The 26,353-nt window shown below is 42.4% G+C and overlaps 1 protein-coding gene across 2 annotated transcripts in view; it reads right to left on the reverse strand.

Annotated features, from left to right (window-relative positions):
- Positions 1-6,057: 6,057 nt before the first annotated feature.
- The window catches only part of LOC138978167 (uncharacterized), a 31,023-nt gene continuing 10,727 nt past the window's right edge, over positions 6,058-26,353 (reverse strand). The window contains exons 5-16 of one of the 2 annotated variants that reach the window (XM_070350828.1): positions 24,764-24,886; positions 23,761-23,920; positions 22,515-22,699; positions 21,434-21,547; positions 19,452-19,772; positions 18,579-18,709; positions 16,957-17,215; positions 16,348-16,623; positions 14,682-14,998; positions 13,663-13,780; positions 7,318-7,434; positions 6,058-6,667 (exon numbers count right to left, since the gene is read on the reverse strand). In XM_070350828.1, the coding sequence (XP_070206929.1) occupies positions 6,594-6,667; positions 7,318-7,434; positions 13,663-13,780; positions 14,682-14,998; positions 16,348-16,623; positions 16,957-17,215; positions 18,579-18,709; positions 19,452-19,772; positions 21,434-21,547; positions 22,515-22,699; positions 23,761-23,920; positions 24,764-24,886 (2,195 nt within the window). In that variant the 3' untranslated portion in view covers positions 6,058-6,593. Of the gene's footprint in view, positions 6,671-7,317; positions 7,435-13,662; positions 13,781-14,681; positions 14,999-16,347; positions 16,624-16,956; positions 17,216-18,578; positions 18,710-19,451; positions 19,773-21,433; positions 21,548-22,514; positions 22,700-23,760; positions 23,921-24,763; positions 24,887-26,353 lie in introns of both variants that reach the window. The other variant, XM_070350827.1, reaches the window with a different exon arrangement.

The following is a 26,353-nucleotide window of genomic DNA, read 5'->3' on the forward strand; positions in this document are numbered from 1 at the left end:
TGTATAGGTGGAGGTTAAGTGAACTAATACCTACGAAATTCACAGTTTCAATTGCTTCGAGCGTCTTTGTTTTTTGAGCAGTACTCTTGATTATGGTATCGTTGTGTTCCTAAGACTCTGCACTTGCCTTTGATATAAGGCTCAATTTGTATAACTGGATCAAACACGGTAGTCGCGAATGAATGAAGTAATTAAGTTTGTTTCGGATTAAGGTACATACCCGGCACGGTTGACCTAGTGGTAAGGCGTCCGCCCCGTGATAGGGAGGTCGTGGGTTCGAACCCCGGCCGGGTCATACCTAAGACTTTAAAATTGGCAATCTAGTGGCTGCTCCGCCTGGCGTCTGGCATTATGGGGTTAGTGCTAGGACTGGTTGGTCCGGTGTCAGAATAATGTGACTGAGTGAGACATGAAGCCTGTGCTGCGGCTTCTGTCTTGTGTGTGGCGCACGTTAAATGTCAAATAAGCACCGCCCTGATATGGCCCTTCGTGGTCGGCTGGGCGTTAAGCTTCTTCTTCTTCTTCTTCAGCGTTCCAGAATTGTCTGGTTACGTGTGAGCTCGTTTGCCCATTTGGGTTCCCCACACTATACTCTGAGAGCATAGTCAGCTTCACTCCGATTTCGTTGAGTAGGCATGCTGGGTATTTTCGTGTTTCCATAACCCACCGAACTCTGACATGGATTACAGGATCTTTTCCGTGCGCACTTGGTCTTGTGCTTGCGTGTACACACGAAGGGGGTTAAGTCACTAGCAGGTCTGCACATAAGTTGACCTGGGAGATCGGAAAAATCTCCACTCCTAACCCACCAGGCGGCAGCGACCGGGATTCGAACTCCCGACCTCTCGATTACGAGGCCGACGTCTTACCACCACGCCACCGCGCCCGTCGGGCGTTAAGCAAACAAACAAAACAAAAATGAAGGTCCATACAGCGACTACTTGAAACCTGGCAGTGAGGTGTGTATCAGCTGGGCTTCATCCTTGTGTACCCGTCTACGTATGTTGAATTTTGAGTATCTGCCAGAGGAAGTAGATAATAACAAAATACTAATTATGGCGGCAATTTGCATTTCATATGTTTCCAAAATATCTACTTCCTCTTGCAGGTAATTAAAACCAAACATACGTAGACGGGTACATGAGGATGTTCCAATTAGTCGCTATATGAACCTTTATCAGAAAAAAACCTATCTTCTTTATTCATTCGCGATTTATCGCCTGTTTGATCCAGTTATACAAAGTGAGCCTTATATCAAAGGCGAGTACAGCGTCTGAGGAACACAACGGAACTAAAATCAAGAGTACTGTTCAAGAAACAAAGACGCACGAAGCAATTGAAAACTGTGACGTATTAGTTTACTTAACCTTCCCCTTGAAGGATACCCCCCACCCCACCCCCCATCCCTCCGGGATCTGACACACAGGACTGACAGCGTAAGTATTTGCTCAGCTAACAGTTTCGTGTCGACTAATTTGACATCTATTTGTGTTTATAATTATTTAGAAGAAAAGGACAATCTCAAAACAGCAGAATTCTGCGCAAAACATCAGGTGCCCAACACGTGATCAAACACATGTATAAAGTCCATTGTATTATTTCTTATTTACATTACCAAAAAACAGATTTTTAGTTCACATGCACATATTATATTTCGCTAATTTCTGTAGCATCAAACAAACCAATTTAAAATATGGTTACGTCAAGTTGAAACAAAATAAATACATACTGCAAATGTTCACGAAGAATGGTTCGTCACAGAGCGTCCTGTTTCAGAAATGTTATGAGTAAAACACAAAATAGGAGAGATATATATAGATGAGGATGATAATCTGACTCTAATATTTATTGCATTGTTCGCTCCAGCTTTTTAATGCTCCTACTTACCTCACTAAAATTCTGGATTAGGCAGGAAGAAAGGCAAAAGGCCAACCAAGCCGTAGCCGTTTTTTGTTACATTTAGTTAAGTTTTGACTAAATGTTTTAACGTAGAGGGGGGAATCGAGACGAGGGTCGTGGTGTATGTGCGTGTGTGTGTCTGTCTGTGTGTGTGTGTGTGTGTGTGTGTGTGTAGAGCGATTCAGACTAAACTACTGGACCGATCTTTATGAAATTTGACATGAGAGTTCCTGGGTATGAAATCCCCGAACGTTTTTTTCATTTTTTTGATAAATGTCTTTGATGACGTCATATCCGGCTTTTCGTGAAAGTTGAGGCGGCACTGTCACGCCCTCATTTTTCAACCAAATTGGTTGAAATTTTTGTCAAGTAATCTTCGACGAAGCCCGGACTTCGGTATTGCATTTCAGCTTGGTGGCTTAAAAATTAATTAATGACTTTGGTCATTAAAAATCTGAAAATTGTAAAATAAATATATAAATTTATAAAACGATCCAAATTTACGTTTATCTTATTCTCTATCATTTGCTGATTCAAAAAACATATAAATATGTTATATTCGGATTAAAAACAAGCTCTGAAAATTAAATATATAAAAATTATTATCATTTTTTTTTTCGAAATCAATTTAAAAACACTTTCATCTTATTCCTTGTTGGTTCCTGATTCCAAAAACATATAGATATGATATGTTTGGATTAAAAACACGCTCAGAAAGTTAAAGCGAAGAGAGGTACAGAAAAGCGTGCTATCCTTCTCAGCGCAACGAATACCCCGCTCTTCTTGTCAATTCCACGGGCACTGCCTTTGCCACGGGCGGTGGAGTGACGATGCTACGAGTATACGGTCTTGCTGCGTTGCGTTGCGTTCAGTTTCATTCTGTGAGTTCGACAGCTACTTGACTAAATATTGTATTTTCGCCTTACGCGACTTGTTTGTTACATTTAGTCAAGTTTTGACTAAATGTTGTAACGTAGAGGGGGGAATCGAGACGAGGGTCGTGGTGTATGTGCGTGTGTGTGTCTCTGTGTGTGTGTGTGTGTGTGTGTGTGTGTGTGTGTGTGTGTGTGTGTGTGTGTGTGTGTGTGTGTGTGTGTGTGTGTGTGTGTGTGTGAGAGTGTGTGTGTGTGTGTGTGTGTGTGTGTGTGTGTGTGTGTGTGTGTGTGTGTGTGTGTGCAGAATGAGCATAACTTTCCCGAAAGACAAGCTAGAACGCTAAAATTTTCGGTGCAAATCATGCAGAGGCTACTTGTGTGTGTAAATAAATTTTATGAAGATTGCTTTAGTTTTGTTCAATTTATGACGTTTTGTTTGGGTACTCTTTTGGGGTCACCCTGTACATGTAATGTGTTTTCAGCATACGCAATGCATAAGCAATTTTGTCCATATAGAAGGCAAGTTATGGACATTCTGACAAATTCATTTTTCTGTGTATTGCATTTAAAAATGCTTCTCGTGACGCATAGCATGACTGTAAAGAATGATACAATATTCACCGATTGTTTTCAACATGGAGGGCGGTGCCCAAATTGTCTCACCTGTGATTTGTAAATGGAATCCCGAAGGCCGTAGGCCTGAGGGATTCCATTTACAAATCACAGGTGAGACAATTTAGGCACAGCCCGACATGTTGAAAGCAGTAGGTCGATATTGTAATTGTAAATCTATCCATTCAAAGGATCTGACGACGATCTCTTCCCTGCTTTCATGCGATGGTAAACAGACAGAATTGGTTCTGTTCTGTTCACACACTACTTTCAGTCCACCTACCTGCAAGGGTCAAGTCCCAAGAAATATGTCTCTGTATTCCTATCGTATCACTCTCCTCCTGTTTTGTTTTCTTTCACATACATTTTCCCTTCTTTTTTGACGGGTTTCTGGACAGCAAACTCAAAACAAATTCTTTTCATCACAAAAGCGATCTTTGGAATTGACTGACGTAGTCCGAAAGAATTCATGCATCAACTTACGTCACGTATCCGACGTCATCACTTCGCATACCTTATGGTCTCGGTATTTCGTTGGTACTTCATATTTCCTACTTGTAAAATGACCCTCAAAGCTAACCGAGACTAGTTGAGGCTGTATCCATGCTGGCGACACGTGAAACACATGACTTGTATTGATACGCTTGCCAGGAAGTGTACATTGAGGCAGATCTATTTGGAGACCTGTGAGACACGCTGATTGCCTGACCGCTGAGTGATTGCATTGACCAATCAAAATGTCGAATTAACAAAGAAGGATTTACAATCTGTTTTATTTTTACCTAAACTAAGTGAATCTACCATAGTTAACAAACAATAACGACTCTTCGTTGTCAAGTCGAGATAAATATTTTGTAAGGATTGAAGCTTTCTCACACACAAGAGCAATGCCTTCAAGAATATCATCTATTTTATTTTATGAACTTGTTTATACCTAACAAATTTGTTATAAACTTACATAAAGTTCAGTGCTTGCTTGTGTTGAAAAAGTGTTTCTCGTCAAATTTGTGACGTTAAGTTTTACGTCACGTGTCTCCAGAAAAACTATGATTTGAGGAAAACCTTTCAAATCAAAATAGATGGTTTTTGGATTTTTTCTTTCAAATCAAAAACAAATAAACAGATACTTTTCTTTTTATTTGAGAGAAAGGGGAAATAATAGTGTGCCTTGTGACATTTACGTTTCAGATTATTGTCACATATCAAATGAAACATCAGGAAAAACACAACACAATAATAATGTCGCTGACACAAAAACCAGTAGAAGATAAGTTTTGTTTAAATTACATTTTTTGTTGTTGTCACAACTTGTTTTATTTTCAATTTAAATACCAGGCAATAAGGAACTCGTGAAATTGTGTAATCAAGATCTAAAATTCATTAATCAACATCAGGGGGGAAAAAAGACGAAAAGAATGTTTGACCGGAAAAGGGAGAAAAACAACTACAAATAATCAAGGAGAAAGAAAAAGAGTGAAAATGGCACAGATAAAAGAAATGATTTGTTAAAATGCGAACAAACAAGGTTCCTATCGGGATTCGAACCACCTACCCTCTTGTGGCAGCCTAACACCGCCTTCCTATCTATCCTTACCTACCTACAGTACGCTAACCATTAGGCCACTGACGGCTCCTGACTGCGGCTGATTTATTAACATATAGTATTCTGAGAGCCCAGTTCACTCTTAATGTTTGAAACCTGAAGGATACGCAGTTTCTGAAAATGAGCAATGGATTTTCTGGTCTATTCTTCGGACCAATTCCGTAGTGAGCGTAAGAACAAACAAAACAAGTCGCGCAAGGCGAAATTACGACAATTAGTCAAGCTGTGGAACTCACAGAATGAAACTGAACGTAGTCCGCCGCTAGTGCAAAAGGCAGTGAAAGTGACGAGCCTGTTTGGCGCGGTAGCGGTTGCGCTGTTCTTCATAGCACGCTTTACTGTACCTCTCTTCGTTTTAACTTTCTGAGCGTGTTTTTAATCCAAACATATCATATCTATATGTTTTTGGAATCAGGAACCGACAAGAAATAAGATGAAAGTGTTTTTAAATTGATTTCGAAAATTTAATTTTGATCATAATTTTTATATTTTTAATTTTCAGAGCTTGTTTTTTTATCCAAATATAACATATTTATATGTTTTTGGAATGAGGAAATGATGAAGAATAAGATGAACGTAAATTTGAATCGTTTTATATAAAATGTTTTTGTTTTTTAACAATTTTCAGATTTTTAATGACCAAAGTCATTAATTAATTTTTAAGCCACCAAGCTGAAATGCATTACCGAAGTCCGGCCTTCGTCGAAGATTGCTTGGCCAAAATTTCAATCAATTTGATTGAAAAATGAGGGTGTGACAGTGCCTCCTCAACTTTTACAAAAAGCCGGATATGACGTCATCAAAGACATTTATCGACAAAAAGAAAAAACTTCCGGGATATCATTCCAGGAACTCTCATGTCAAATTTCATAAAGATCGGTCCAGTAGTTTGGTCTGAATCGCTCTACACACACCCACGCACAGACAGACAGACACACACACACACATACATACACCACGACCCTTGTCTCGATTCCCCCTCTATGTTAAAACATTTAGTCAAAACTTGACTAAATGTAACAAGTCGCGTAAAGCTGAAACTCCCACGCTGATTGGCTACTTGTACCGATAGCCTGGCCTCACTAGGGGAAGCTGTGGGCACGAGAACTTGTGCCGATAGCCACGGCCTTTTGCAAATGCAAATGTAAGGGGGATCATTCATCTGCGCCCACAAAGGGAAGTAATTCGTTTATCCCAACAGCAAAAACGTGAATACAACTTCTAGTAAACAAATCTTCCAAATTAGTCCAGAATTTCCGACTAAGCGGGCAATACCAAAATATGTGGGAAATTGTTTCATTTTTATTTCAACAAGAAGTACTAGTAGAAGGTAAGTGGAACTTGAGGTGTTAATGAATTGTGTTCTCGTAATGCGTGACATGATCACCATTTTCTGCTGACTCTAACAGAAAACAACCATAGTTTTCATATAAATAATCGGATGAATTGTTTCCTTCAACAGCAGTTTTTTTTCCTGTCGGAAACATATGTGTCTTCGATGACAGGATCGAAGTGGTGTCCGTCGATGGTCAAGCCACACATCCCTGACACTGCGTAGCATGTGTTTCACTGTCATAGTGGGACACTGTCATGGAGGGACATTGTCACATGTGTTCCCTCGTGACCTCCACTGGCAAATTCCGAGTCACTGGATTCACGTGCTGGCCGCCTCGCTGCCCTTCTGACACACAACACACGATATTCCCTGTTTTCAGTATAATAGATGACCTTTGGAAATAACTCTGTCAGGATTGTATGTGATGTGAAAGAGAAGAGTGAGTACCCTTGCTTTTCCTCGGACAAACTTACGACAAGTGGTCGCTGTACACGTGTATGTGACACACACCCTCGCTACTAGGAAATGGCCTAGAATGTCACGTAAACGTTCCCACGTTTCAACAGGTCGACCACGTGTTTCCTGGTTGTTGGAGGTAAGGGGCGCAACTCTTCCACAACGCTTGTAAATCCCAACAGAGTTATTTCCGGAAAACGTCTATTAATTTAATTAATTTACTAAGTAGCTTACTCGGTACCCAGGTAACTGCGTTGCATGAGTTATAGACCGATTGCTTCATTCATTGACTGATTGATTGGTTGAGTGGTTGATTGATTGACTCAGAGATATATCAACTGATTGATTCTTGAATTGTTGGCCCAATCCAGTGTGCACAAAATGCATTAACGGTTATATGACCAGCTTTCAAATTTGCTAGCAAGCAAGGTTCACGGATTCATGATTCAGTTCTATATTATGAATTTAAAATTAAACATGAGCAATCCCTTGCTTTTAACGGTATCTATAGAAAAATGCGTAACGTTCATACGTACCTATACGTTCTGCATTCGTTTCTCGTTTCATGATTTCATGCATGTCCACATCCGAGTGTTTTCCGTTAGCACTGCCATTTGTGTGTTGGTCCATCATGTCATACGATAAACGCCCGCCTGTAACACGTCAAGGCACAGAGAACACCCTAAACAAATGCAACGCACAAAATTGCTAACAACTTCTATATTTGTTTTCCGAATTACTCCATACTTGGTGTACATTAATTTCAGCTTATGCATGACCAGTCCACAAATGTGTATATAGGTCAAATGGTCTGACTTTTGTGCACTTAACACAAAAAGTGTTTCGAATGCAGGGATCGACTCATCAGTAGCCTACGAGGTTTTATATTGAGCAGTAGCCATACTTAGCTCATTTAAACCCTCCTGACTTTTACCTTTCAGATTATTTGAATGTCCGAGTATACAAAAACGCCACCTTCCTCCTCAGACCATCGGTGACCTTAAGACTGGAGTAACAGATATAGGTTCAGGGCAATCCCTAGACAGCCTTGCGTTCTTGTCATTGACAATTTCGGAGACAATATTGGAGAGAAGGTAAAAGTCGGACCATTTGACCCACAGACAGGAAGCTAATAAAGTGCACGCACAAGAACTATGAAGATATTTGGTGTAGTCATATGACTAGAAAAATGATCCCCGCCGTTGCAAGTCAGTCACACTTGCGAAATGGCGCGCAACGTTACTCAATGACAAGAACGCATTCCTTCATGGGAAATGCCCTATTCCTGCCTACATTTGCTTTATTCAAATCACTAATTGTCTAAAGATGGTTAAGGTACACTAGGACCTTCAAATAACCCAAAAGGTAATTAACACTCTAAGGGGCTTAAATCAAGTTAGTTTGGCTACAGCTCAATTTCTAATCTCGTACTGTTGAGACGATCTCCGAATTCGATTTTGTTTTTGAAAGAGCTCAGAAGTAGACCATTTGATCTAAATATTTGCAACTTTGTGGACTGTTCGTACATAAGCAGAAGTTATTGTACATCAAATATGAAGTAAAATAGATGTATGAGTTATGAGCATTTTGGTGGGTTGCATATTTGTTTGGGTCATCCTGAATCAAACCATTAAACTTTCGCTAAACACACACACACACACACACACACACACATGCACACACACATACACGCACACACACACACACATACACACACACATACATACATACACACACACAGAGGCACGCACTCACGCACATGCTCACACATGTACGCACTCTCACACGTACGTACGAACACACACACGCACGCACTCGGGTACGTACGCATTCAATCACACACGCACGGACTGTGAATTGTACGTAGCGTCTTTGTATGCTTAAACTATCTACACGATCCCAGTGTTAAACTGACATGTATTCTATACAGGCAAAATACAGACATAAGCAATAAGATCAGGTTTCGTTTGACCTACTCTTGGGTGGTCGTTTGAAACCAAATTATTGTATGCAGGCATGAAAACTGAAAAAAAAAAAAATACTGAAAACAAAATTCGCAGGCGCATAGCGCCAAGTTTCGCCGGCGCATAGCGCCAAGTTTCGCAAGCGCGAAACGCCAAGACTTCTAGGGGGATCCGGGGGCATGCCCCCCCCCCCCCCCCCCCGGAATTTTTTTTTTTTCAAGGTTGCAATTTGGTGCAATCTGGGGCTATCTGAGCCTTAAAATTGGATTCAAACATGGCCCCAAAACTATTTTACTATAACTATGACTAGGAAAAAAAAAAAAAATAAATAAAAATTTTTTAAAAAAATTAAAAATTTTTTTTAAAAAATTTAAAAAAGGAAAAATACGGAAAATAAAAAAAAATACGGTTTATTCTTTTCAGAAATACAGAAAATACGGAAAATACGGAGAATTTTCATGCCTGTGTATGATTCATGAGAAACGAAAACATGTTAGGTATCGTCTTTCCCGTGTAAACAATTCGACTACCAATCTCAGATCTTGCCTGGCTTTTACTTGGGATAAGGCTAACCTTTCCGCTGGACACATACCAAAATTCAACTGCCTAACTGTCTTTGAGCAGGGTGAAGCTATATTTGGGTGAGCCAATATTTCTCATTTGTGACCCTCCACCACGGAATGAGTCACATGTCACCTTTGCATAATTTTCATATTTTTACATTTTCCTAAAGAGTTTTTTTATGTTCTATCCAGTGGTGAAAACCGTTTTAGAAAAGAGCGAAAACTGTTTGAGTTATAAGCCTGTGACTAAGGTGACCCTCACACTGTTACAAGACACTCCTCGCAGAACCGCGCGAGGTGACATGCGACTCATTTCGTGGTGGAGGGTCACATTTTTTATTTTCATTTTCATTACCTCCCAGTGGAAAGCTAGCAGCAACAGAATCGCGCGAGGTGACATGCGACTCATTTCGTGGTGGAGGGTCACATTTTTCATTTTCATTACCTCCCAGTGGAAAGCTAGCAGCAACAGAATCGCGCGAGGTGACATGCGACTCATTTCGTGGTGGAGGGTCACATTTTTCATTTTCATTACCTCCCAGTGGAAAGCTAGCAGCAACAGAATCGCGCGAGGTGACATGCGACTCATTTCGTGGTGGAGGGTCACATTTTTTATTTTCATTTTCATTACCTCCCAGTGGAAAGCTAGCAGCATCAGAACCGCGCGAGGTGACATGCGACTCATTTCGTGGTGGAGGGTCACATTTTTCATTTTCATTTTCATGACCTCCCAGTGGAAAGCTAGCAGCAACAGAACCGCGCGAGGTGACATGCGACTCATTTCGTGGTGGAGGGTCACATTTTTTATTTTCATTTTCATTACCTCCCAGTGGAAAGCTAGCAGCAACAGAACCGCGCGAGGTGACATGCGACTCATTTCGTGGTGGAGGGTCACATTTTTTATTTTCATTTTCATGACCTCCCAGTGGAAAGCTAGCAGCAACAGAACCGCGCGAGGTGACATGCGACTCATTTCGTGGTGGAGGGTCACATTTTTCATTTTCATTTTCATGACCTCCCAGTGGAAAGCTAGCAGCAACAGAACCGCGCGAGGTGACATGCGACTCATTTCGTGGTGGAGGGTCACATTTTTCATTTTCATTTTCATGACCTCCCAGTGGAAAGCTAGCAGCAACAGAACCGCGCGAGGTGACATGCGACTCATTTCGTGGTGGAGGGTCACATTTTTCATTTTCATTTTCATTACCTCCCAGTGGAAAGCTAGCAGCAACAGAACTGCGCGAGGTGACATGCGACTCATTTCGTGGTGGAGGGTCACATTTTTCATTTTCATTTTCATTACCTCCCAGTGGAAAGCTAGCAGCAACAGAACCGTGCGAGGTGACATGCGACTCATTTCGTGGTGGAGGGTCACATTTTTTATTTTCATTTTCATGACCTCCCAGTGGAAAGCTAGCAGCAACAGAACCGCGCGAGGTGACATGCGACTCATTTCGTGGTGGAGGGTCACATTTTTCATTTTCATTTTCATGACCTCCCAGTGGAAAGCTAGCAGCAACAGAACCGCGCGAGGTGACATGCGACTCATTTCGTGGTGGAGGGTCACATTTTTCATTTTCATTTTCATTACCTCCCAGTGGAAAGCTAGCAGCAACAGAACCACGCGAGGTGACATGCGACTCATTTCGTGGTGGAGGGTCACATTTTTCATTTTCATTTTCATTACCTCCCAGTGGAAAGCTAGCAGCAACAGAACCGCGCGAGGTGACATGCGACTCATTTCGTGGTGGAGGGTCACATTTTTCATTTTCATTTTCATTACCTCCCAGTGGAAAGCTAGCAGCAACAGAACCGCGCGAGGTGACATGCGACTCATTTCGTGGTGGAGGGTCACATTTTTCATTTTCATTTTCATGACCTCCCAGTGGAAAGCTAGCAGCAACAGAACCGCGCGAGGTGACATGCGACTCATTTCGTGGTGGAGGGTCACATTTTTCATTTTCATTTTCATGACCTCCCAGTGGAAAGCTAGCAGCAACAGAACCGCGCGAGGTGACATGCGACTCATTTCGTGGTGGAGGGTCACATTTTTCATTTTCATTTTCATTACCTCCCAGTGGAAAGCTAGCAGCAACAGAACCGCGCGAGGTGACATGCGACTCATTTCGTGGTGGAGGGTCACATTTTTCATTTTCATTTTCATGACCTCCCAGTGGAAAGCTAGCAGCAACAGAACCGCGCGAGGTGACATGCGACTCATTTCGTGGTGGAGGGTCACATTTTTCATTTTCATTTTCATGACCTCCCAGTGGAAAGCTAGCAGCAACAGAATCGCGCGAGGTGACATGCGACTCATTTCGTGGTGGAGGGTCACATTTTTCATTTTCATTACCTCCCAGTGGAAAGCTAGCAGCAACAGAACCGCGCGAGGTGACATGCGACTCATTTCGTGGTGGAGGGTCACATTTTTTATTTTCATTTTCATTACCTCCCAGTGGAAAGCTAGCAGCAACAGAATCGCGCTTCCCATGTGTGTGCGTGTTTAGGTGTGATCAGCCACCTGCACTTGTACGCTTTCAAACAGTACAAATAGGTCAAAAAGAATCATCCCCTGTTCCCCTGAAGCACGGAGTACCGCAGGGCTCTGTTCTAGGCCCGGTTCTGTTTACACTATATACACAGGACCTATCTGACGTCATCTCGAGGCATGGCTGCGAACACCACAAGTATGCCGACGACACCCAAATAGAGGATTCTGCTCCCCCCAGTGATTTTCCAAAAGTGGTTAAAAACACTGAGCGCTGCATTGAGTCAGTTAAAGACTGGATGATAGACAATAAACTCAAGCTGAATGACTCAAAAACTGAGGTGATGCTGTCAGGCTCAAGGCATGCTTTAAATCAGATTGACTGTACTTCCCTGACAATAGGCGACACTCAGATTGTCTCCCAAACCGCTGTTAAGGACCTAGACGTGTACCTGGACTCTGCTCTGACAATGCAAATACACATAAGTTTTGTCTGTAAATGTGCCTTTTTTGAGTTGCGCAAGATTTCCTCCTCTGTCAGATCATTCCTGACACTCCAAGCCACTGTTCAACTTGTCTCCTCTCTGATCCTGAGTCGACTTGACTACTGCAACTCATTGCTTGCCGGCCTCCCCACTGAAGAACTTGATCGCTTACAGAGAGTCCAGAACAGTGCTGCAAGGCTCATTCTGCAGAAGTCTAAGAAAGACCATGTCACTCCCCTACTTACCACCCTTCACTGGCTTCCTATGAAGTACAGAATCGAGTACTAGCTCGCTCTGTTAGGGTACCGCTGTTTTGAGAAATCACTCCCCCCCCTATTTGTTCCATTCCCTCAGTATCTACGAGCCATCCCGTTCTCTCAGATCCTCCTCTGAAAAACTCCTTCGCATCCCCAAAACCAGGACCAAGACCTTTGGTGAAAGAACCTTTAGGTACCAGATTCCGACCGTCTGGAACTCGCTTCCAAGTTCTATCCGTGATTCCAGCAGCCTTTCCTCCTTCAAAACCCAACTCAAAACATACCTGTTTCGTAAAGCCTTTGCTTAGCCTGAGTAGACTCTCCACAACTCTATTCTGTTTTGGAACTCTCTACCCTGTATGTGCTTTATGGTCTCTTTGTCAATGGTATCTTTGTGTGTGCGCGTGCGTGCGTGTGCGTGCGTGTGTGTGTGTGTGTGTGTGTGTGTGTGTGTGTGTGTGTGTGTGTGTGTACTTTTAACATTGTACGCTAAGTTTTGCTTAGTGCTTGGGTTCTTGGTGTTATGTCTCAGTTAAATGTATGCTTTGTATGCTTGTTGATTTGTGCTAGTTTATTCTATAATGAATTTGTAAAGCGCCTGGAGCCAATTGATGGGACTCGCGCTATAGAAAAGTTATTTATTATTATTATTATTATTATGGCAGAATGACCTAGCTATGTCTTGTACGTGCCACAGTGGCGACACGGGGGGTGGGGGGTGGTGGAACATGGATACCGTCTCTGCACATAAAGTTGACCCGTGTCCGTCCCGGTCCGGACCCTATCATATGACCCCATACTTGTCCTTAAGAGGCCAACAATATATGCCTGTAGGACACTAATATATCTTGTTTTATTCCCGGCCCGGATTCGAACCCGTGAGCCTCGGATCACAAGTCCAGTGCTCTACCAACTGAGCTATCAGGCCATCATCATAACTGACCCTATTGGCAATCAACAAAATAAATGCATAAAAAGTCCCACTCTTCACCGGAAGTAATCAGGCACTTGATTGTTAGTATGTCTCTAGCTGGAGGAATGGCCTCATCCCATGTTCAAGCCAGGACAGATCTGAGACTGTGGCCCCGATCGTTTACACTGGAAGGGCTGTGCCTTTAACTTACACAGACGATCACGTTGACACAAGATGATAATCACGATGACGAAGATGATGATGGCGACACCAAGTGCTATTCCAAGACCAATGGCGATGGGTTTGAAGCGATGGTTGTCTGCTCGTGGCTTTGAAAACACAAGAATAAACATTGTCTCAGAGATCGGGAAAGAGACCTTTTAGAGTTAAAAAAAAAGCTTAATAAACATTTCTTCCATCAAGTAAAATTGCAGGCGTACGCAATGTTGTCGTTGGCTTTGGTTTTTTCTCTCAAGAAGACCTGTTTTGTATTTAATACCGTCTGGTCTGGAGAAGAAGTTAGGAGCGTGTTAGGAACGGAATTCTGTACAAGCGGACGCGCTTACAAACACAAGAAAATTGCGAGCATGCTTTTCGAGCAGCTTAACATCAGCTGGCGGCGAAAGCCAGTTGATAAAATTCATGTTTACAGGTACATGTTCATAATTAGGTATTGACTCAACAGGGCTGGATCAAGTATTATAGAGGGGGGTGGGGGGGGGGGGGGGGTGGGAGTCCGAAATTGAGGCAGGGGTCCAGTGGCCGCCCAGGCCCCTTGTGGGATACAAGGGCGACGTCCTGTTAGGGCCCTGTTCAGGAGAAAATTTTACATTTCAATGGTAATTTGTGGGTCTATCCACGTGTCTGGAAACCAAATTGTCTCCAACGAGGTACATCAGGCCGCCAGGGGTAGGGGGGGGGGGGAGGGGGATCCAGAACCCAGGAAACTCCCCCCCCCCCTAGGGGCGGCCCTGCTCAACATTGGAAGCCCCTTCTTTCAGTCATGTGACGTCTGAGGCCGACTAAAACTCATCTTTAAGCGGCTGGCCGAGACAACAAAAGAGTGCATTGCTCGAGCACGTTTAGTTGTACAAAGTAAAAGGATTTGCAACAGAAATGGATCGAGACATCAATGTTATTTGTATGTTTGGCCAAAATACAAACAACGTACATACTGTTTCTAATATAATTTGTACGTAAATTAGCATGAATGAAGGGCAACCCTTTCACCTCAAATTGTGCATCCAGTCTGTCCCGAGTCCCCTCCGCGCTCTCAGTCAGCTTGATGACGACCGAGGCCTCTGCACTGTGTTCATTGTTGGCGGTGTTGGTCACTCTGCACGTCACAGCCTTCCCGTTAACCACTTCGGCAGAGGTCGGTGTCAGAGTGCACGTGACTCCATGTTGACCTTGACACAGGCCTCCCCATTGGGCCATGTCTGACGTCATCGGTTTCATTCCTGTCACGTGACTGATGACGTGGATTTGAAGACGGTTGCTGACGTCATAAGCTTTGATCACTTGCAGGCTTAGGTTGTCTGGTCCATCTGAAGAAAAAAGCAAGTAAAACAACCTACAATGGAACTTGTTCACGAACAAACACCCAAAAGACCGACGAAAAGCGTTTGTTATCGGCAGGTTGACGTTATGGAAAGGGTAGGCTTTGGGCAAATGTAACCATGCGTAAGATAACCAACATGCGACGTGTTCGATGACACACACATTCGAAATAATGCAGAAAATGTGAACAAACCTTCATGCGACTTTTTCGGCGATCGATACACACATTTATAAACCACTCAGAAACCGTAACCAAACCTAGATGCGACATTTGGAGTGACAGGATCATAAAGTAAGTGCAACGAAACCTACATTGGATCCGGGACAAGGCTTTTTACTTTTTGGAAGACATTAACATTTCCAATACGATTTAAAGTACCGCTTTTAACAGAATCTGAGTTTTAAGGAACCTTCTCCAGGTCTATAATATTACTGTAACTAGCAGTTAAGCCCGGCTTCGCCCGGGAGTAAGCGGAGCCCTGTAGCAATTTAAGACGCTCGCTATCCCATTATCATTAGCTTTACCTCCTTTGTTTGGATACAAAAAAGTTATTTTTTCTTTCTTCATTTCTTCCCCTCATAGGAGCAATAGCGAGTCTCTAATATCACTGGCATGATGTGCTTGCTACAGGTGAACAGTAGGCACTGAACTGGTCTTGCACCATATAGGCTGTATTCAATAAATGGGAGGTCCATAATCTGAGAAAGGAAACAATGAATCAAGAAACTAAAACCCAGGTGCACATCTGCGGCACCTAGGGAGTGTACGTGCACACTATCTTGTTCCTGCCTCTTGCCATCTCAGAGGTATGGCGACCACAGACACACACACAGACAGACACTCTCTTTTATTTATATGTATAGATAGATACGCCTTTAATAGTTTTTAAAGAGATGGACAAGAATCAGAAAATAAAACTGATGCTGATCGGTCTCGGATGACCCTCCCCCCCCCCTCCCTCTCGATTCTCGAGACAACTACCCATTGCACAATATTTGTCCTACAAATATTGTATTGTTTAAAATAGGTATTTCCACGAATAAATTGTGTACTAATTGTAAGAACGAACAACTTTTTTAAATTGTCGCCCTAAAATTTTGTCCATTTGGAAATGTGTTGAAGATAAAGTGAATTGTAAATATAATATGAATATTAAAATTACTGTGAAGGAAGTTTTTGTGGTTGGGTTAGTGAACATTTAAATAGTTCCAAGGTAATGATTAGTTATGTACATTATTTATTATTATAGCCAAAATGTGAGTTAGCATGTATAGGTATGGATCCCCTCTGGACATTTTATGTATTTTTGAGAGGGAACAAGACCAATCAACCTACATGCGACATGTTTGACCACAGCCACATTTCTGCGGTCCATCCAGTCCAGCTGACACGTCGCCATCAGCCCGTCGTTTTGTCTGCCCATTCTACCAGAGGGGAACTTCAAGTGCTTCACGCCGTAGTCTCCAGTTGCCATGGTGATGTTCCCTAGCAACCAGACCAGACGTCCTGCCGGGGATCCGAGAGAGTCCGCGGTACAGACACACGGCACTACGCCAGTCTCGGGGATGTAGTTGAGGTCACTGCAGTTGTGGGTCGGCGGAGTAGGTGTGGCTAAACACAGAGAGAGAGACATTTGAGTTTAAGCTTTGATATTAATTTGGCAGATCGAAGTCGATTTCGCGAAGTCTACTTCACAACAGCCGGGGACGCACAAACCACATAACTGTAAGGCTTTTTCAAGATACAGAATCAGTTGGAACATAACAACAACAAAACCACAAAAACAAAAACTGTCTGAGACAGCATGAATGATTAGAGCCACAACAACAACTAGGCTGTTTGTTGTTATCTTTTTTTTTCCTCTCCAAAACTTCTTCATGTACTTACCAATGCCGAGCTGGACTCCAAGTGTAAAGGCAAACGACAAGAAAGAAGAAGACTTACCAATGCTGAACCTAGTTGTGGTGTATGTGCCATGGAACGCGGTGTAACCATAGTGCCGAACCAGCCTGAAGTCGGGGTACAACCCTGGAGTAGGAGGGACAGGCCAGGAGTACACCAGACGTCCTCGGTAGTACAACTTGCCGTCCGTATCACTCACGTAGGGGGCCAGTATATCACGGTACGACAAACGTCCTTCAAACACAAACCCTCGTGCGTATCTGCTGTCGCTCCTGTAGCTGGTGTCGACGCCTATGTTTACCTGTGGAGCAGACTTGTATTGAGGCTATGTCGATTTGACATTGTCAGAATTGTATTGAGGCTATGTCGATTTGACATTGTCAGAATTGTATTGAGGCTATGTCGATTTGACATTGTCAGACTTGTATTGAGGCTATGTCGATTTGACATTGTCAGAATTGTATTGAGGCTATGTCGATTTGACATTGTCAGAATTGTATTGAGGCTATGTCGATTTGACATTGTCAGAATTGCATTAAACTAGAAGAAACCTACCACCATTACATCCAGTCGACGCACGGTGATATATTTGCCCATTGAGATCTCCCCCAAACTCCAATGTTACTAAAAATAGAATGAGAAATTCTCGGAAATCGTGTAGAGGTATTCGACAATTATGCAAACCTTTGATAAATTCGATCTTCAATACATCACTCAAATGTTTTTGTTCAATGAATAAAATACAAGAATAACGAGTTGAGAAAATAAAAAAAAGTGGAAACATTAGGCCAAAAAAAGATAACAATATTGTTGACTGCGAAGAGATTCGAACCCGAGACCGCCCGAACTAACGACTTCGCTTTCAGATGCTCCATCCCCTGAGCTAACCGGGCGCTTTGTACCACAGCGCAAAAAATAGAAATTTTGACACGTGGGTTCTCGAGCATGCGTAGGTTTCCCAGTTTCTCAATCCGTTTTCGTGTACTGTACGTTATTTCGTTATCACTGTTCGAGGCAAATTAAGTGAATTACTGACCTTATGCTCCCCTTCACTTAGTATTAGTTTAGAAAGCAAACTCAAGTAGCATGCATTTCAAGAGTGACCGACATTATGTTGCTAGTCCAGCTCAGACATGCATTGACCAATCGCCGAAAGGTGCTGACGTCATTTCATAAAAGGATTTCCCAACCCAGAATTCCATTTTTTCGTTGAGATTTGGAAGATTAAGTTCGGGACAACGACGCTCTATGGACGGTTCATTATAGAAAGGGCGGCAAGCGGTTAAAGCGGGCGTCGACAGAGCTAGTGAAGGGGGACACTTACTTGTAGTATGATTCGCTTGTGACATTGTATAATTATGATGGATGAGGAGAGTGGTTGTATTTGAGATATCACGCACGGACGCACGCACGGATACAGGCACACACGGACGAAGGCACACACAGAGACACACACACGTACACACAGACATACACACACGCACACACACACAGGCATACACACATACACACACACACGCACACACGCACACACACACACACACACACACACACACACACACACACACACACACACAACGTACACAAACAGATAACAAAAATTACATAATTATTTGATAGATAATGGTGTGTTTGCAAACAGCCAGCTCATTCACGCCACTTACAACGAAGCCTTGATCCACCCGAAAGTCGTAAATGCCAGCACTGGAAAAAACGTCAGTGACGTCACATGCCATGACGAACGACCAGTTATGACGACTGATTGCAACACTGCAGTTCTGTACCTCGCCTGAATCTGTAGAAGCGAGCGACGGAAGAGAAAAATAGAGATGAATGGTGTAATGTACGTTTGTAGAATAATTTTGTTTGTGTTAATTAAATAAATGAATAATAAATAAGCAAATACATTTACAAGTAAATACACATAACACATACATTTAATGAATATGTTGATATACAAATAATAAGATGAATAAATAAATGAATAAATAAATAATAAATAAATAAATGAATAATAAATAAATAAATAATAAATAAAAGAATAAATAAATAAATAAATAAACCCGGAGACAGACATAAAACAGACTAAGCGGCTTACTGGCTAGTGGGATATTCACTGATATACTCTTACAAACCCTTTTTTATATTAAATCAAAACAACAAGAATAGAAGGTCATTGGAACGTTCAATTATTGATAAAACAAAACGTTACATTTACTAGTACGTCGAACTAGTGGCCTTAGTTTTAAGTAGACAGACCGACAAACACTTATGATTCAAATAATGAACTTATTTACAAATCGTGGCTGAAACTCGCTTGCAAGATGCCGGAGCGTTAATAGTTTTTGAATTCCTTTTTATATAAGATATTTGGCAACCCAAAACATGTTTGCATTTATAAAATACTGCCGTAAACATGACAAACGAGAAAAAGCGTGAGGCTTCAGACTCTGCGCTATAAAGAAACGCTGTCTCAATGTGGACATCACAGTAGCATAAATAACAAAGCACAAACAGAGAGAAGCAAGAAGACATACTGTAGACGTTGAGAGAGGTATTGGCCGACTCCATCAGTCCGTTGTTAGTGTAGTTACAAAACAAGTGTCCTCCAAACGTTCTTCGCACGTGCTGAAAGTTGACGTAGCTTCTTCCGTCACGGGGCCACGTCACTGTGACGTCAGGGGAGTGCGGTGACGTGCAGTTACCGCTGTTTGTGCAGGTGCCAAGGTCCAGTGTCTGTCCAGAGCCAATGATCATGGCCCAGGATACCTCACTGGGGGTGAAACCAGAGTAGCAGAAAAAGCTGGCTGAGCTGTCCTCTTGTTGGTCTTTGTAAGGGCCCGTTGACATCGTCACGCCTGCACATAAGATGCAAGCTTGTAGAGTATGAAAAGAAGCAATATACACTTGTTAAAGACAAGACAGGACTGTCAGTTGGCTGCTAATACTATTGAATACACATTCACTTGCATTGGGATGGTTGACTGCTTTGAGTACGAATGGCCTTGTTATCCCCAAACCTTCACATAAGATGCAAGCTTGTAGAGTATGAAAAGAAGCAATATACACTTGTAAAAGACAAGACAGGACTGTCAGTTGGCTGCTAAGGCCCAAAAAAATAATAGGTGTGGTTATGGTAACATAGCCAAAAAAATAGGGTAGGAAGGTAGGCAATCACATTTTTTTTTTGTTTTTACTTTTTTTTCTAATGTGTACAAATTAAACCTACTTGACAGGGAAATAAGTGTGCGACTCTGGGCGCTTTCGCTTTCATTGCGTTTTCTGCACTCGTTTACTTGGGTTTTTTGGTATTTTTTTGACAAATGTAATAAAAAGTTATAGGGTCGGCCCCAAAAAATAGGGTAGGTCGGGTTACCGTAACCACACCTATTTTTTTTTTAGGCCTAATACTATTGAATACACATTCACTTGCATTGGGATGGTTGACTGCTTTGAGTACGAATGGCCTTGTTATCCCCAAACCTTCACATAAGATGCAAGCTTGTAGAGTATGACAAGAAGCAATATCGATCCACTTGTAAAAAGACAAGAGAGTTGGCAACTATTGAATACACAGTCACTTGCAATGGGTTGGCTGACTGCTAGAGTACGAATGGCCTTGTTTTTGCTCTTCGTAGATTCTGATAAGGTCACCATACTCTTCTTCTTTTTCTTGTTCTTCTTCTTGTTCTTCTTGTTCTTCTTGTTCTTCTTCTTCTTCTTGTTCTTCTTCTTCTTCTTCTTCTTCTTCTTCTTCTTCTTCTTTCATGGGCACAAACTCGCACGTTCACTCATGTTTTTTGCACGAGTGGATTTGTTCGTGTATGACCGTTTTTACCCCGCCATTCAGGCAGCATACGCCGATTTCGGGGGAAGCATGCTGGGTATTTTCGTGTTCTTATAACCCACCGAACTCTGATATGGATTACAGGATTTTTCCGTGCGCACTTTGTCTTGTGCTTGCGTTTGCACATGAAGGGGGATAAGGCACTAGCAGATCTGCACGTAAGTTGACCTGGGAGATCAGAAACATCTCCACCCTTAACCCACCAGGATTTGAACTCACGACCTTCCGATTAGGAGGCCGATGTCTTATCCACTACGCCAGTTGGTCAGCATACATGGTTATAAGGTCAAACAGTATTTAATGGTAAGTAAAATACTAATATTACGAGATATACAATGGCACATGCCGTTAGCGAAATATGAATTAAAGAAGGTTTAATAACGGCTAATTGTAAGTGATGTGACAGTTATACTATCTTTAATAATGTTAACTTACTGGTGAAATAACAATTATACCAGATTTAACATTAAACAAAAAGAGGACACAGCAGTAACGAGATAAGTACTTTCTTTATCAATATTTCGGCAGCGACAAACTGCCCTGTTCAGGATGGTATGATGAAAGTACGATTTAACAATGTGAACCAGTTATACATGATTTAACAATATTTAACATCCAATGAAATAGTTGGTCAGTGAAGTAATGATACAAATATGATCGAATTCTTCTCACCAATTTGACAGTACTGTCCGGAGTAAGCAGGCCTGCATGAACACGTGTAGTAACGGTTCTTGTCTCGACACCATGCGTCGTTTTGACACTGATGGTTCGCACAGTCGTTGGTTTCTGTGTACAAATGTTATTGAATGTTGATATCGAGGACACTGTTGCTACACACAATCATTGGTGTCTGTGTTAAAATGATGAACATCTTAATATCAAGGACACTTATGGATGCTCAATCTTTGGTGTCTGTGTTGAAATGATATTGAATGTCAATGTCAAAAATACTGTTGCTTCACACAGACGTTGATGTCAGTGTAGACATGTTATTGAATGTTAATAACAATTAAGGACAGTGTTGGTACACACAAACGTTGGTGTCTGTGTTGACATGTTATTGAATGTTAATATCGAAGACACTGTTGCTACACACAAACGTTGGTGTCTGTGTTGACATGTTATTGAATGTTAATAGCAAGGACAGTGTTGGTACACACAAACGTTGGTGTCTGTGTACAAATGTTATTGAATGTCGATATCGAGGACACTGTTGCTACACACAATCATTGGAGTCTGTGTTAAAATGGTAAACATATTAATAACAAGGACACTTGTGGATGCTAAATCGTTGTGCAACGTTATTGAATGTTAATATCGAGGACACTGTTGGTTCTCACAATCAGGTGTCTGTGTTGAAATGATATTATATCTATGTTCATAACAAGGACCCTGATTCACGGTTTTTTCCCTCTTAGTCGGTCCTGATTGAAGTGCTGTCATTCTGACAACGTCAGTTCATGTACACTGACAGTATAGTTACGGCATCTTTGGGAAATGTGGGAAAAGGACGTACTGAATCTTATCTGTATCAGTCTGTCGTAGATCACTGAAACACACATTGGTGCGAACAAGCAGGGATCGGGAGAGAGTTGTATCAAATCCTTGACGTTAGACTCAAGACTCAAGACTCAAAATGTTACGTACTTTTAAACAAGAAAAAGACAACACTAGAATGAAAAAGTCGCGTGAAGCTATATCAAACCATGGGGCTGTTGGCAGGGCTCCCCAAACATACAATTCACGGGTATACCTTGAGTAGCGTCACATGATACTCCGACAGTTTTTGTTCGACGACACGGGTTGCCCGAGTCAAAGGCTCGTGCCCGACAGTCCACCAGACGCGTTTCGTTGCCTGAACAGTCAACTTCCGTCGTCCAGATTCTTTCGATATCTTCCGATCCAAAGAAAGCGTTATCGTACGCTTCCATTGCTGATCTGAAATCCAGGTAAGAGGAACATGAAAGACCGGTGTAACACGAAATTTTTACTCCACGAAAAATTTACTCCGGAGTAAATATTTTGTACGAAATTCTTACTCCGAGTACACTTTTCGTACGAGAAAAGAACTCCACACGGCACGAAAAAATTACTCCCTCCACGAAATTTTTACTCCCCATTTTTTTTACTTCCAGTAAAAATATCGTATGCAAAAATGGGATGCGGGCGAAGGGATAATGCCAATAAGTGATCTCGCGCACACGAATGTCGCGCTACCCTCCTTAATACACCCCTTCCACCACCAAGACAAACAGGGGACAAGGGAGTAAAAATTTCGTACACCTGGCATGGGAAGTTAAATTGTTTGTGTTTGGGTGAAGTCATTTATTCGTTATTTATTCGTCAGGGGAGTAACATTTTTGTACGAAATGTTTACTCGGAACTCACCTGTCTTGGGGAGTAATTTTCTCGTGAAATGGGGGAGTGCCTTTTTCGTAAAGGGAGTAACTTTTTCGTACGAAATGTTTACTCCGGAGTAAAAATCTCGTGGGAGTAATTTTCTCGTGTTACACCGGCGCCAACATCCCTTGTGAATTGTTTATTGGTGAAAGAATGTTGAACGCTAACAGCGTAGTGAAATGTCCTGTTAGTATAATGTTATTGTAGTGTAGTAAAATGTCCAGTTAATGTTGTGAAATGGCATAAAAGTGTGGTTAAATGCCCTGTTAGTGCAGTGAAATGTCCTGTAAGAACATCGAAATGAGCAGTTTGCCTTCCCGGGACCGCTGAGGTGCACGAAGAGAAAGTGGTAGCCATCCAAACAGGTGAGAAAAAACCGCGGAGTCTGATTGGTTGAATTCGCAACATACCTCAATTTCAACCAATCCAACAGCGCGGCTGGCTCCCACCCGGTTGGTACCTTTCTCGTGCACCGCGGCCCAGGTTGTTGTACAGCTGACGACAGGGGAAGGAAATGGCCTGTTAATTGTTGCAGTGAAATGTTCTGTCAATACAATGGAATGCCCTGTTAGTGCAGAAAACTGTCCTGTTTGCCTTACGTATTGTATCCTAGCTGACGACAGACGACCCGACTGTCTCTGGAATCCCAGCCGCTGTCACAGATGGCCCCCCACGTTCCCTCCACCAGGATCTCCACCCGTCCCTCCCCTGGGTGCGACCCGTTCACCAGGCGTAGCGACCCGTGACCGAGGACGTGTCCTGCACACAAAAACACGGAATCCGGTTCAAAGGTACCATCCCTTCTCTGGGTGCGATTCGTTCAGCAGGCGTAGTAACCCGTGACCAAGGACGTACCCTGCACAAAAACACAGCATCCAGTTGTAATGTACCATCCCTTTTTTTGGGTGCGACCCGTTCAGCAGGCGTAGCGGCCATTGACCAAAGTGTCCAGCACACACACAAAAACACCCCCACACACAACACAAACAAGAAAAAGAAAAAACAAGAGGCGAAGCCTTCAAGGCTCACGTAAGAAATCGACAAACAGTAACACAAACTCAATCACTCCGTCACACATACACACCCAAACAGTAAGCATAGGTGACACTGTGCAAGAAAGCGAGACACTAGATCTAGATCTGTCTGTCTGCATGTAGCCTACTTACAGGGACACGACTGCCAACTAGTCTCGGCCCGCTCAAAAAAATAATGACCGAGACTTTCAGTAATTCCTTCGCGTGACGTCTAACCCTCTTACGTCATAATGTGACGTCTTCAAATGACGTAATGTTAAAGTTTCTACCACAGACATACATACATACCTACGCACGCACGCACGCACGCACGCACGCACAGACAGACAAAAGTTAGCATCGCATAGGCTACACTTGCGTGAGCCAAAAAGCATCCATGGCAGTTGACTTTACAGCTTGCCCTGAAAGAGATTTGGGCTTTATAGTGTATTGTGACATTATTACTGACTTTACAGCTTGCAATGAGCATGAATGAGGCATTACCGTGTATTTGTATTAGAATAGTTTCTGACTTTGAAGCTCGCCCTGAAACGTAATGGGGTTTTACATTGTATTGTGTCATACTTACTGACTTCACAGTTTTGCCCTGTGAACTCTGGTGGGCATGCGCACGTGTAGTGGCCCGGATGATCCTGACAGGTGGCGCCATTTTTACACGGGGTTCTGCCAAAAATGTCACAGTCGTCGATGTCTGTAGATACGAAGACGAATAAACAAAATGACTATTACAAAACAAATTCGTAAGTTGAACATTTCAAAGCAAGGCGCTGGAAGCATGCGCAACCTTTCTGTCGTCTGCATAGTCTTGGCACCACAATATTTTCGTTCCGTCTTGAACGGCAAAGAGTTTTACCTTGTTATTGTAGTAGTCTTGAGAGCAGCCAATCATTGACATCCAAGACATAAGCCCCGCCCGCCTCGTGTCGAGTGTCTGTGTTCACCGGTATGTGAAGAGAAACTAAGGACGGGGTGCGAGGGAGACTACTCCCTTGATAGAACATTTCAAAGAGTAGACAATATAACGGAGTTCATTAAATGTATTCCGCCCCGCCCCCTACACACCGCCCGCCCTCCTCCTCAAGCCCGCTCCTGAACCCTCTGTGTGTGTGTGTGTGTGTGTGTGTGTGTGTGTGTGTGAGTGTGTGTGTGTGTGTGTGCATTACATTTAGATTTTTTATCTCGCAATATTGTGCTGGTGTCATTAAAGCTACAAAGATGCTTTTCTGCAACCCGACAATTTATTTTTAAAACTTGTCATCAAGAACGGCCTGCCACTGACCCCTTGTCTGCAGACATCAAAGGAACAGCCAGTACCTCCAATTCAGTTTCTTTACTGCTTGACCTACTTTCCCTCTGTATGAAACCCACTCCCGCATTTCTCTGCAACTAACCACTAATCTGCTAATAACTGATATGAAAAACTCATGGATATCAATTGAGCCTAAGAACAAAACTTCTTTCATTCCAAATATTTTTACATTTTTCGCGTTAAAACGGGTTCTTTGTATATAGAGCTATTAGATGAAAGATGTTGTGTAATCTGTTTCATACATTTTTTGGCATCATGGTTTTTGCGTAAGAATTTCCTCGAACAAGAGATACTTTCTGAGATCGTTCACAGCATTTTACCTCTGAACAACATCGGGAATTGTAGCGTGAATAAGCAGTTTTCAATCAAGACGCAGGCGTGACGCGGACGTTAACCCAAGCGTAAACCTGAATATGAAAGGTCTTTATAAACGGATTAACAAAGTATAATCTTCATAGTGTACACTACCACGCTTGCTAAATAAAGGTTTCACTAGCTGTTAAGGGATTCTAACTTGCGTACTGCAAGTTATGCCGACGTCAAATGTTTGGTTGAGACGCGTCACCATCACGTCACCATCATAAAGCGCTTAATCGTCCGATTCAATCTGTCCCTGGCTGTATAAAGGCGTGTTAGGTTATATGAAGTCTTATATCGCGCTCGTTTCTCCAGACTCGGACTCAAGGCGCAGGGATCTATTTATGCCGTGTGAGATGGAATTTTTTTACACAATACATCACGCATTCACATCGACCAGCAGATCGCAGCCATTTTGGCGCATATCCTACTTTTCACGGCCTATTATTCCAAGTCACACGCGTGTAAAGCTCATATATCCTCTTTTACTAC

Source organism: Littorina saxatilis, linkage group LG10, assembly GCF_037325665.1.
Source record: "Littorina saxatilis isolate snail1 linkage group LG10, US_GU_Lsax_2.0, whole genome shotgun sequence".
Classification (NCBI taxonomy): domain Eukaryota; kingdom Metazoa; phylum Mollusca; class Gastropoda; order Littorinimorpha; family Littorinidae; genus Littorina; species Littorina saxatilis.